Raw genomic sequence first — 13269 nt, forward strand, 5'->3', positions numbered from 1 at the left:
AATGTCATTTGACTTTGATCTTTTCATGTGATAATAACATAGGAAGGGATCATCAGATCAAACCTTTAGATTGTTCTTTAAAGTTTAAACACCATCCAGTCAGATCCACCAAAATAGTAGATGATTTCATGGGTTGAATTCAGTCCACACTAGTGAATCCAAAAATATATGCAATCACAAGCACCATATAGATTGTCGACGAGTACAAGAAACAGTTGTACAACAATTGTCCTGATTGACAAAACATTCGAGTCACATCTGTTTCTCTTCTTCATGTCTTTTCACACAACCATGTGTCCCCAAGGATTTTGGTGGGATTTTGGTGGCACTGTTAAGATCTAGAATAAATTTAGGAGTACAAAGACGAACCAAGCATTGATAAATCAAGCTATGCCAGCCTGAACAAACCTAAGAAAGAAGAAATTAAAAGAATGTACAAGAAACTATGACAAAATCTTGAGAGCACCGAATGCGCTCCTTCAATCGATCAGGTACACGAAAGGAACTGTACATTTCTGTTATCTGAGGCTTTATATACAGTCTGAATCTTGTATTTAGTCTCCTAAGATCAAAGCACAAAGAATTCATGTTAAGACAAAACATCAGCAACAAAGAAAACATGCAGAAGAAATTGAAGAAAAAAAAAAGTAAAAAATATTGCTTATTTTTCTTAATTTATCTGGATCAGTTTGTTCTATTCTTACCTTTTTGTCTGAGTCCTTTGGGCTTCTCCTTTCCTCCTTGTGTGTCTACTGTAAGCAGTTCTTCTGCAAGGTTCTTGAAGATGTAAAAATAATTGGACTATAGAATAGTTATGACAACATTCTGCTAATCTGAAAGTACTTCATCCAACTCTGGATCCTCTTGTCTGATGAAGACATCATACTCTGATTCGGTTCCATTGGAGAAACTTCTGCCTAAAGGTGTATTTTCTCCATAATCCAAGTCAATCCAGTCTGAGTCCTCATTGCTAGAATGGTAGTCTATCGCTTCTCCAGCACTTCTGCTTACATTGCTTATTCCATTTTTATGGCTAACCTCAGTCCGATCATTAGAATTAGAATGTGCTGCCACCTTAGAACCTTCACATATGCATGCTGCAGGGTACTCGTGGAATTCACCTCTGCCAGGTCTTAGCTCATCGGGCTCTCCCATGAATCCTTTCTGAAAAGTGCGGACTTTGGAGGAGAAGGTTTCCCAAGTCATGTTGGTTCTGTTCGGGAACAAGGAGTAGAGTTTCTTAGCATTTGGTCGTATAGTCCTCTTGTGTCCAAAATATCTCCTGTTGAAAGATGTCAATGCAAATGGAGTTAGAGAACCTGAACTTTCCTTTCATGTATGAGACACTCACTATGAATAATAGAGCTACCTTCGACCAGCCAATATCCTGGCCATGTTGCCATTGTTGTTGGTCACAAATACATCACTGCCATCACATACGATGAAATCAAGCGCAGCCATACGAGATGAATACGATGAGAATGGTGCCAATTCCTCCTCGGTTGCTAAGGTTTCTTTTGAATGAAAATTTGGAAATAGTGTCTTTAGAGGTGCTAATGTCTCCTCTCCTCCATATATCTCACCAGATGCCACATAGAGGTGAACATCGTTTCCAAAGCCCAAAGCCCTAAGCATAAGACCTATTTCTTCTGGTGTAAGTGGACATTTACCATGTCGGCGTTCCTTTTCTGGATTTCTGGTCTGCACAAAGAACTTGGACGTTAAAATGAAAGGTAACAAGGAAACAATGCTTTTGCAATCTATTCAATAAGTTCAAAAGCAGAAGATGTTAGCTTGCTTGGTTGGTAAAAATTTTGACTATTGCTATCAAATCCTGTCTTCATCGCTTACCCTTTGTAAAGAAAAAACCAAGGGACTGAAAAGCACTGACTTACATGTAAGGATTTCCACCGCTTGCGTATGGCACCCAATTCTGTTTTTTCCTTTTCTCCTCCTCCATAATAGCACCCAGAGAAGGCAAGCATATCAGGTTCAAATCTGTCAATTATCAGTATGACACATGTATCATAGATCTTCTATATTGCCATCATTAAACTACAGAAAATAGTTATTGTGCTAGCTCTATGATTTAAAATCACAGTAATAGAAAAAAAAAAGTGTGCATAAGTTCAGATAATTTAATTGCAAATCTGAGAATTTTTCATCCAAATACCACATTGTTTGAAACATGTATCAGAAAAGGAGCATGCTACCATAAGGTTGCCTGCATTTTTGAATGTAACATGACAAATTCTCAATTCTTCAACGTGAAAAAGGGATGCATGCAACATTTTCTTTTATTTTTTAAATGAATTTTGACTATGAGCGACATAGACAGAAGAAATAGAATAAACAAAATGGAGATGGCAAATAATAACTGAATATATAAGTACTCGACAAGAAGTTTTCTATAAAGTGTGACCGTAATAGGATAAGAAGGTTCAATATCATTCTAAAGCTAGTGCAAGAGACATAGGAATGAGTTTTAAGGCAAGTTGTGTGCACCAAGATTTCCAAATCAGATGCATCATTTCAACTATATACGAGTTCATAAACCAGCAGTTTCAAGGTCACCCAAATGATGGAATGTCATGTCTGACTATATTTGTATTTCAAATTTGATGCAGAAATGGAACTGGATTACAGTCTCGAAAATGCTTATAACATCAAGAATGAGAATTAGTGCACACAGTTTCCAAGTGTTATATAAGAATTCACCGAATTAACATGATAAAAATGAGAATGAATGCAGAAAAATTAGCACAGCTTCCAAAGAATGAAGGATAAAAGCAAACACTTGACATTTTGGTCATATTTTATGAAATTATTCTGTATCTAAATCTGGAAATATACTCTCACAGTAGAAACATGTTAAGAAGAGCTAAACAGATGTATCTGGATCCAAAGGTAACAATCAAAGACATGACCACCCTGTTATGCTCTTACCTTAGATGAAGGGCAATAAAGTGTTTGCTTTTAGCCTTCATTCTTTGGATCAGCGTATCACCCATTGCTTGTATCTGATCTGTGAATTTCAAGCTATGATAATTTACTCTGCATCTCAATTTCTGAAGATCGGTCTCCAACTTGTTTGAAAGCCTATAGTCAAACTTTGTCAGCTTAACAACCTGCAATTCATGGAAGATGAGAATTGGGTTTGCAAACAAAGACAACCTAAAAATAGATGCACCAGAAATCAGTTATTTCTCAAATGGAATTCACATGCTAATGAAATAGATGCACCAGAAATCAGTAAAGAAATTTTACGTGTGGAAAATAATTATCAGAGACATTGGTAATTTTCATCACTTAGGGCGCTATATATTCATGATATTGCTCTTGATAACAAATAATTAATGGCAGAAGTTGTTTGTCAGCATTAATTTAACACATTTGTCTTTGGGGGTTGGCTTTATGGCCAGATCAACACAAGTTCTATTACAAACAGCAATAGATTATCTAATTATATTCCTATATGAAGTTAATTTAAAATAGATCAGAACATGTTAACAAATCTCAAAACGTCAACCCTTGTAAATAGAATTCTAATGCATCTTTGACATAGCAACCCCAATGTTGATAAACCTTGGCAGTGAGCAATACTTCTTAAGGAAATATAACAAAGACTTGACACAGGTTATTCCACATGCATCAACACATAAGATAGTTTGTAAGCTCAATTAATCCCTGAGATGGAATCTGCATAGCTAGTTCCAGTATAACTCATACAAGAGCGTTCTCTTTGAAGCAAACACAATTATTCCTGAAAGAAGGATCTGAAACTCGAGTATTTACATAAGCTTGCCAATGTTAAAAAGAAATAAAACAATACTAATAAATTTAACTTACAATAACAAAAGAGGATAAATTTCAAGTATAACCAATGATTCTGCAATAAATCCTCCAATCTAGTTTGGTACTTTAATATTGTTAATTTTTTTCTAGATCCTACTTCAGGATTCACTTTTAGGACTTTTCAAGATGATCCTTAGAGAACTTCAAGACTAGAAAGTTAGATAAACAGCATATTACCCTTTCCTATTTACTGAAATTAAAGTCCATGTGCATAATATACAAATGCCACTTCTTAATAAAGTTCAAAAAATTAAAAGAAAAAGATAAAAAAGAAAATAATATTTCATTTATCTATAAAAGAAGAAAAAAAATAGTCTATTTTATTGCAAATAGCTCACATGCTTCTTCGTAAGTGCAGGCAGCACTCGACTTTCATAGCATCTCGGGGTGCACTTCCTTGGAACACGCATGGTATAAGGAGTCCGAATTATCTTCCCACCCTTTTCAGGGAGTTGTTTAATAATCTTGACATCCTTTCTGAGAGTTCCAATGAACCAATCAACATCAAAGATGTCTGCAAAATCACTGTAACATAGAGATCATGGGAGAACAAAATACTTCAGTGCTCAATTAAAAAAAATTAGTGCAATTGGTCTGCTAGTAGTTGATATTTTGAGAAAGGAAAAAAAAATACAGCATTTGCTTTCAGAAAGGTAGACTATTTGAAACAGACCTGGCATCTTTCCAGAAAGATTTCTGATCAAGGATAGGGACAACAAGTGTAGCATTTAAAATTCGAGCTGCAACAACAGCATCAGTTATCTGCATGTAACAGTATTTCAAAATTTTCTACATTAGTAATCTTATGCAATTATTTCCATATTGAACATAGGAAACTAGAAAATCTACAGGAGAATAAACTAGCAAATCTACACTCCATGAAAGCAACACCAAACAGCAAAATATTGATGCTGTCTAGTTCCATCAATCGAACGCCATCATATTCCCCTAACAATAGAACAGGTCTGTCAGCTTTTATACAATGCTTCACTTATATGTAATCAAAGAACCGAAATCAGATAAACTGTTTTGAGCGTCATCTACATATCAAGGGGTTCATTCAGTGACTCAAATCTTTATGCCCATTAGTGAAACTAAAGGATGCCTGCTCATTCATGCATTCCTCATATGCTCTCACTATCGTATCAGCAAAAGACGTGCTTATCCAGATGGGCCACACAAACTATGTTTATTCACTGGTACACAAGCGACCAAGCAGATGTACAAGCCAGACAGTACTCTCCTTGTCCATGCATATATGAAACCCCTTGTGGATGTTCGTTCAGGTGTATAATCCATGTTGAAAGACCACTTTCTAAAGCTACAAAAGGATTTTAACCCTAGATGTATCTCTATTGACAATAACTTCAGGAAGAACAGAACAGTTTTCATTTATGTACATCAGAAACACAGCTAATGAACATACATATTGCAAGAAAAGTCCCTAATAGATTGAGGCGATCAAAACGTTTCTTTTGGCACATAATGAAACGTGCTTTTCAACATAGTCAGATGTAAAAACATAAACTAAAGTTAAAAGCATGATTTTTTGCCCTTGTCCACAGAAAGTAGTATTTATTTGTTTGTGCAGGGCACATAATAATCATTTGGCATGATCATGAAACAAAGACATCATTATGAGGGAAAGACAACAAATCATTAAGACAAATCTTATATTCTACCTAGGAAAACAATACAGGGAGTCTTTAAGTAGACAAGTGAAGAGTTAATATCTCAAGTATGTTAGGTATGATATCATAAAATAATATGCCATACATAATGCACCAACTATTTGGAGTCGGCTACATAAATCTGTTCTTGCCATTGAGCATTAGGTATGATCTCAGCTAAAATGTTGAAAAAGAGGCTATGGCATTAAATAGATGGTCCTTATAGTTGATTTTAGTAAGATTTCATTAAACATGCTGTAAAACTATAATGCAAATTTGAAGCTTGTGAAAAGAGGTGGACCGAGACAATGGTAAAATTAATGAACCAAAGTCAATTACTGCAGTCATTATTGGTTGGTATTTTGCAGCAGATCTTAAGAGACAATAGCTGAAACTTTACCAAGGTCTGACTAGTTGTTGGAACTTCTTGCCCTTCGGTAGGCTAGATAGCTGTTTCTGTGTTGCATTACCGTTCTTAGATTTGAGGTTTAACCACATGCTAACAGAAAAACGGAGCAACCTAAGGCCAATCTTACTGTGTTCAATTTGAATGAGATGTATTGATATGATAGAAATAGGACAATGAACAATTTCTTTAATGGAGTCTTTAAAGATGCTCTTTGCATCAAAGTGTTATAAGATTTCTCAATAGTTTAAAAAAAAAAATCCTACAGATAGACATCTCCCATGTCAAAGAAGACATTGTGATAAACTACTACTTTTTATTGTCTCTTTTGTGGGATGTGACCATCCAGTCTACTCCGAAAGTAATTTGTCCACAAAAATTACATGAGAAGAATTATTCGAGGCCACTTTTTTTTTTTTTGTTTGATAAACCCAGAAATAATTTGTCCTAAATTTTCCAAACTTGCACAGCATTGAACTTCATCAAAAATTAAAGAAAAAACAAAGAAAGAAAATACTTTTTGTCTGACGATTGCCCCAGAAAAGATGTACCCATCAACACACACAAGAAAAGGTTGGAACATGTCAACTCACCCCCGTTCGTTGTTGATTTAATCCTCCACTAGTTGCAATCATCAAGTACCTATTGGGCAGAGTGTTGGATTCAGCTGCTGCAAAATGATATCGAGATCAATATCAGACAACCAAATCTCATGAGACGTTAATATCGTACCAATCCGAATAAACGTGATCGGAGGCTGAGAAAACGAATGCAGAATCAATCCAACAAATCAGAAGAACTCTTCAATCGGAACAAAGTCAAAACATCATTCTGCAACTAGTTTCGCCGGCCAAGAAACAAAACAGACCAAAACAAGAACAGCACGTACTCGCGAACCCACTGCTTGCGTTGCTGCATCCGTAGTAATCTTTAGAGAGCTTCGAAGCCCAAAGGTCAGCCACCGGGCCGCCTCCTCCACTCTACGTAGTCATACCATCCAAACAAATCGATACCATGGAAGAATCAAAAGAGGCAAAAGATCCAACTTTGCAGCAAATCAAGCACCAAGAAAACGCACCGGGACACGGAAAACATCGATCGCGCCGGCGGCATTCCTCCGTACCTCCACCGGATTCTTGAGCTGCAAGCCAATGATGTCAGAGTAGAGGAACGACGAGGAGGAACGGGTCAAAACGAGAGCCTTCGACGACCGTACCAAGATGGAGGAAGGCTTGGTGCGGGGGGTCGGCGCGGCGGTGGGCGAGGACGCGAGGAGGGAGTGGGAGGCGAGGACGAGGAGGAGGAGCAGTGCGCCGGCGGAGAGGGCAGCCGGCACGGGCACCGACGGGACCACCCTCCTCTCCGGGCGGCGCCGCCTCTGCAACCCCATCTGCGCTCTGTCGCCTCTTCCTCTCTCTCTCTCTCTCTCTCTCTCTCTCTCTCTCTCTCTCTTCTCTGACACTGGGTCGATTCCTTACACTTGCTCTTCTGCAACTCCTCGTGCAATCCTCATAGGAGTTGACACCAACCAACCCACGAGCACAGCTTGCAATGAGAATACCCAATAGAAAAAGAAGAAGAGACGGAGAGAAAGACGAGTACTTGAAATCGATGTACAAATTTTGAATTTGCGATTTGGTGAAGTGATAAGAGTAAATAATGGAGGCAGAAGAAGAAGAAGAAGAAGAAGAAGACACGAGAAAGCGAAAGAAAGTAAATCGAATTAGATATACAATTTCGACATTATAACAATATTTAATTAAACAGATAATGAAGAAAAGAAATAAAAATAAATCATAAACATGAAAACGAACAAACAAACAAACAAACAAACAGTTCATAAGGCTAAGAATCATAGACTAATGTGGGCTATTTTTAATGGTTCATTTAGTTAATGAGACTGGTTTTCCAAGTCTCATCCATCCATCCATCAGTCCACATCCTAATAACGATGATGTCTCGAACCTTTGTTGTCTCAGATTAGTTGGGGGGAGATAAGATGGTGCTGTTGAAATGGTTGTAATGTGATTGATATGATGCTGCTGAATTATTATTATTATTATTATTATTATTATTATTATTATTATTATTATGCTGCTGAATTATTTACTTCCAAACTTTATATCAATTTGATTACTAATTAAATGATAAAAGTTAGATATGTCATGAATATTATTCGAGTTGTCTTCTCTAAAATAGTAAAGCATATTCTTTTTGACTTGAGGTTTGGAGGATGCCGTTTTATCTTTAAATATAATAATTTTTTTATTATAAAAATAAATAATAAAAAGATATTATTTAATAAATAAAATAAAATAAATAAATAAAAATAGGGGGGGAAAAAAAATAATACAGGAGAATCAACCTCTCATGTGGCTTAGTTGTAACTAATGACACCATTTGCATAGATGACTCTCATGAGCAACCCAAAAGTCTCATGTCATGTTCTAAGGAATTAGATCTCACCCAGAGATTGAGTGGTGTCATCTGACTTCAGCAGTGTACATATCTTAGAAAAGAGGAAATGGATTGGGCATCAGATGCATGCATGCGACCCCCACAAAGCTTCTTCACCTAAAGGGCAAGCTAAGAATCCAGCATGATGAGAGTGTGTGTGTGTGTGTGAGCTAAGGGGATATTTGGGGAATGGAATTGAAGTCCCATTTGTTGTCTTCCCCAAACCCTCCCTCCCTCCCTCTCATCTTCAGCTGCCCGCCCACCCACCTTGGAAACACCGCCACCTTTTCCTATGACTCCTCACCATTCGACAAGGATGGTGGTTGTCTTTTACGCAGACAAAATAATCCCCAATCCCTGCAACCTCCCATTAATATGTATGTATGTATTCTCGAGTACAACATGGGTGCGTTGCATGTATGTTTATACTTCCATATATTGATCGGAAAAATAGATATGATCATGCCGGCTTGTCAACACCACCAAACCAAACCAAACCCCAAGGAGTTGTCCGAGGGTGACTTTGACTTTTGGAGGTTGATGATGAATCGATCACAGGCACAAAGATCTAATAATGCATTTAATATCTTCAGATCAAATTACAATACCAGTTTGATCGCCCCGAGAGAAAACCATAGCATGTAACTCACCATTTACCGATGCAGGCAGCAGAGTGCTTCCGAGGAGGGCTGCTTCTGAGAAAACAGAGGCAGGATCGCGACATGTTTGGTTGTTAATGATTTGATTTGGGTTTGGTAGGAGCAGAAGGTTTCGGAATGCAGTAAAATACTCCTCTCGATTTGAGATGCGACTGTAGTGATTGATGATGGGGAGTAGATATCATCTGAGGGCTGTGCCTCACAACCACTCCCTCCATTGACCAGCTGAGCTGAAGGCAACATGTGGAATGGATCCAAAACGAGCAGGTATTCCTCGAGTGGTTAGAGCATGAAATCAACATGTGTGACTTCGACTAATACTTGTTTTCTTGAGTTGAATCGACTACATGATGAGGAGAAGATGACAGAGTCAGCTCTCTCTCTCTCTCTCTCTCTCTCTCTCTCTCTCTCTCTCTCCTGTGTTGTGCAAACGACAAAGGAGACAGAGACAGAGAGAAATGCCACAACTTGTGTGTAAATACGCTTTATGTGTAAGAGAAGAAAACCATTTCCAGTTCATCCCACATGAGGCTACTTCCCCAACTTTTCATCGTGTTCCCGCTATCATAGCTCGCCAGCTAACATCGCAGAGGATTAAAATGACTCCATGGATGCAGCCAGAGTGATGTTAGACTGGTATCCGGTAGAGATCCCCAGACTATGTCTAGCTCTAAAAGGAAAAAGAACTTCCATGGGGACTCAGCAGCAGCAGCAGCAAGTGGGTGCATCATCATTCAAAGATGAGGTGATGCACCTCAAGAAAGAAGAGGAGGTGTGATGCAGGACACTTGCCTTTTAAGGGAAGAAAAAGAAGACCTGCAGAGATCATCACTGGGTGGAGGACGAAGGGAGAAGGGAGGGGCCCCAGCTGTGCCAAATGGAGGTCTTCTTGTACTCAGAGAAACATGTTGTTGTAGTTGGCACAAACTTGTAGGCTACGAACTGCAAAAAGGAACATCCAACTCACCCTTCATGATAGTTTGCAGTACGATTCACATACAGGTGTTGTTGAGCAGCAGCACATAGTGGAGAGATGACTCCTTCTCTTGTCATGCATGTTGTGGTGGTGTGGGAAGCGACAAGGAAGACAAAAGACTCTCATTTCATGCACAAGGATAAAAGATTGTGCTTGAAGAAATGTCAAATTATGTTTGCTGCTCGTGCACCCTTCCATATCCCAATCAAGCATAATAATTGTCGAACGTGAAGACATGTAGAGTAGTCCGATGTCAAATCAAGAGTGGCCATGCCATGGACTTTGAAAGTTGAATCTCTCTATATTGCACAGTGCTTCCATTTCTCCATGATTCTTTAAATAGCAATATTTTAAGTCAGGGATTATTAAAAAAACACCATGCTTTCTTATCAAAAGGTAAAATTAATTTTCTTAAAAACAAAATTAGAACACTTAATTTACTGATTTCTTTTCACATTTGAGATATTTCCTTTTGTTGACTTTTTTTTTTCTTTCATGTATGTATATATATTATATGTATAATAATTTTATTATATATAAAATAAATTTATTTATTATTATTATTATTATTATTTATAAAGTGTAAATGACAAAGATGAGATTTGAGCTCATTAACATTGCGATCAATTTTTAAGATCTTTATCAACAAAACTAATTGATAACAATTATTATTATTATTATAAGTAAAAAAAAATAAGAATTGATTGTTGGTGGTGGATATGATATGATTCACTTTCCAAATATTGAGATCTAAAATTTTATATGATAAATTAATACTTAAGATATTAGTTTGATGTATTTGACTCACTTATCATATGTTAGAAGGTTCGAGGAAAAACAAAACTTACGGGAAAAAAAAAACTTAGGTATGAATTCAACATGTATTAGCAAAAAAAGAAAAAAGTATCATTCAAATCTCGTTAACATCACTTATCTTTATTAAAAAAAAACACTCGTAAAGACACCTTAAAAAATTATGGAATAGAAAAAAAACTTAGCAGAAACCTTTGGGGTTGGATACTACTACTTAACAAATTGTGAAGACACCTAAAAACCTAAAGAAGAAGTTTGTGATCTCAATAAAAAAAATGGAGGAACTTTTTTTGTTTTTGCTTGAGTTTGGAGTTTGGAGTTTGGAGTTTGGAGTTTGGAGGAATGAAGACCACAGACAGAGAGAGCAAGAATGAGGTGGTGGTGAGTCGTGATCACACCAACAGGAAGAAAGAGTAGTACTAACAACCATTAGAAACGGATGGTGGCGTGTTCGACATTCCAAGTATAGTTTGTAACCTTTGCTTGTCGTAAGAATCCAAAGGAGCATGCCAACTTGTGTTACCTGCTCTTGCCATCAAAGTCTTGCTCAGAACAATGGCTGGTGGATGAACATCCAAAACACACCCATTGATTCTATTCCTTTTTCTTCTCTTTTCTACCTCCATTTGTTTCTCCAGCAACTTTCATGTCATAATCATCAATTCTGCATTGTGGTCCACGTATTCTTTATGAACGATCAACTTATTTTGTTTCTTTTCTTTAATATAAGATAAATTAGGTTGGCTATCATTGTACCGATACCATACCGTATAAAGCTCGGATGTCAATTCATACCGATATGTCGAGTGTTGGCACGTCAATAAATATCGAGTTTTCGAAAAACTCGATATTTGCAATCATATATCGACTAGTGTCAATACTATATTAGGCGTATCGGATGATACAAAGTATCTAGTGACATCTATATTGTCGATATTCTGTCTGACCGATAAATACTATCTTTATGTATTGATCAAATATATTCACGAGCATGTGACTGCCAAAGGAACTCTTCACCAAGAATCAATGATGGGGGTGGCGATGTAGCAGAGCGAACCAAGAAAACTGTACTGTGAGACACATGCAGTGCACTCAGCAACCACATCGTAGGAGAAGCTTTCTTTACTCGAAAGCTTCTTCCAAACCTCCTTTTTTTTTTTTTTTTTTCTGCTGAGCTATTTTTCCCCCTTTCATTTTTGTCAACGATTGGTCCCCTTCTACAGCAATCTGTGGCCACCATCTCACATCTCAAACCCAATGCCAAGCCCCACACCAAAATGACCATCTCACAGAGAGAGATCAGTTTGCAGTAAAAAAAAGACATAAGTATCTCTTGAAACATCAGTCATCAAACTTTCAGACAAGTGGATGAAGGGGAATGCTGGGCAGCAGTTTGCAGAAACTGAAGGATAAAGCTGTTTCAGTAACTCACTAAAGGCATTTGGCACCATCTTGACACCTAATGTCTTATGCAACAAAAGCATGAAGTAATTCCAAGAAATTACAGTGGCCTCATCATCCCTGAAAGATTCAACTACTGAATTTAATCTTCTCTTTTTCATCAAATCCCAATCCAAGCAATGATCATTGTATCTCTTTGTGGTATACGTATCCCAATCACCTCAATAAAGAGTATCCATCTCATTTGTTCCAAAGCCTGCTTGCTAGATTGATAATACTGGTTACTTTTGGGTTCACACTGTTTGCTTTGAGGCACCTAGAGATGCTAAAGCAGTGATCATTCTAATCTTTCATGGTCACTGCCCAATAAAGATGATTCTTGTCATTAATTCAATTCGAATTCCTCCTACATGCTGAGTTGCTAATATCTGTTCTGGAACGCCTAGAGATGCTGATGCTTATTGTGCTAGCTAGCTAGCTAAATGCAACTCATGAGATTCCAAGAAAGCACAGATGGGCCAAGGAAGCCTTGTACGATGCTACAGAACAGCCCAAATATCATCTCTCTTCATCCATAGCTTCTTTGGTTTGGTGGAATATCCATTCCAACACTAATCAGTATCCTTTTCTGCACGATTGTCTTTTTCTTTTGTTGCTAACATTATAAAGCGACTTGATATGTGCCTTCGTGACAAGCATTTGCATCACAGACTGCAACGCTGAAGCCATTTCCTGCACCATAATATATATATATATTCACACACGCGCACACACACACACACACACACACACACACACATATATATATATATTCACACACATACACATATAAATATATATATATATATGCCCACGCTAACACAGTTCTTATAGAGACCATTCTTCTCTTCACCATAAGATTTATACAAACAAATAAATAAATCAAGAAATGAATGGCTTGATCGTACCATGCCATAGTCAGCTTATATAACTTGTTTTCATCCTCATATTGAACTAGTCTGCACTCTGAGACAGGTTATTACCGTTTTCACG

General features: G+C 37.4%; 1 protein-coding gene across 2 annotated transcripts; it reads right to left on the reverse strand.

Annotated features, from left to right (window-relative positions):
• Positions 1-153: 153 nt before the first annotated feature.
• On the reverse strand, positions 154-7585 carry LOC103985779 (protein ROOT HAIR SPECIFIC 17). 2 transcript variants are annotated; one of them, XM_009403608.3, is made up of 11 exons: positions 7148-7583; positions 7010-7072; positions 6821-6911; positions 6525-6601; positions 4529-4617; positions 4194-4380; positions 2947-3128; positions 1896-1998; positions 1370-1701; positions 705-1282; positions 154-562 (listed from the first exon to the last, which is right to left on the reverse strand). In XM_009403608.3, exons 1-10 carry the CDS (start codon positions 7319-7321, stop codon positions 829-831), a joined length of 1752 nt encoding a protein of 583 aa, XP_009401883.2. In that variant the 5' UTR covers positions 7322-7583; the 3' UTR covers positions 154-562; positions 705-828. The 2 variants fall into 2 exon arrangements, with proteins under 2 accessions (XP_009401883.2, XP_065039997.1); XM_065183925.1 differs by having other exon boundaries at positions 7010-7585.
• Positions 7586-13269: the final 5684 nt, after the last annotated feature.

The sequence above is a fragment of the Musa acuminata genome, chromosome BXJ1-5, assembly GCF_036884655.1.
Source record: "Musa acuminata AAA Group cultivar baxijiao chromosome BXJ1-5, Cavendish_Baxijiao_AAA, whole genome shotgun sequence".
NCBI classification, from domain to species: domain Eukaryota; kingdom Viridiplantae; phylum Streptophyta; class Magnoliopsida; order Zingiberales; family Musaceae; genus Musa; species Musa acuminata.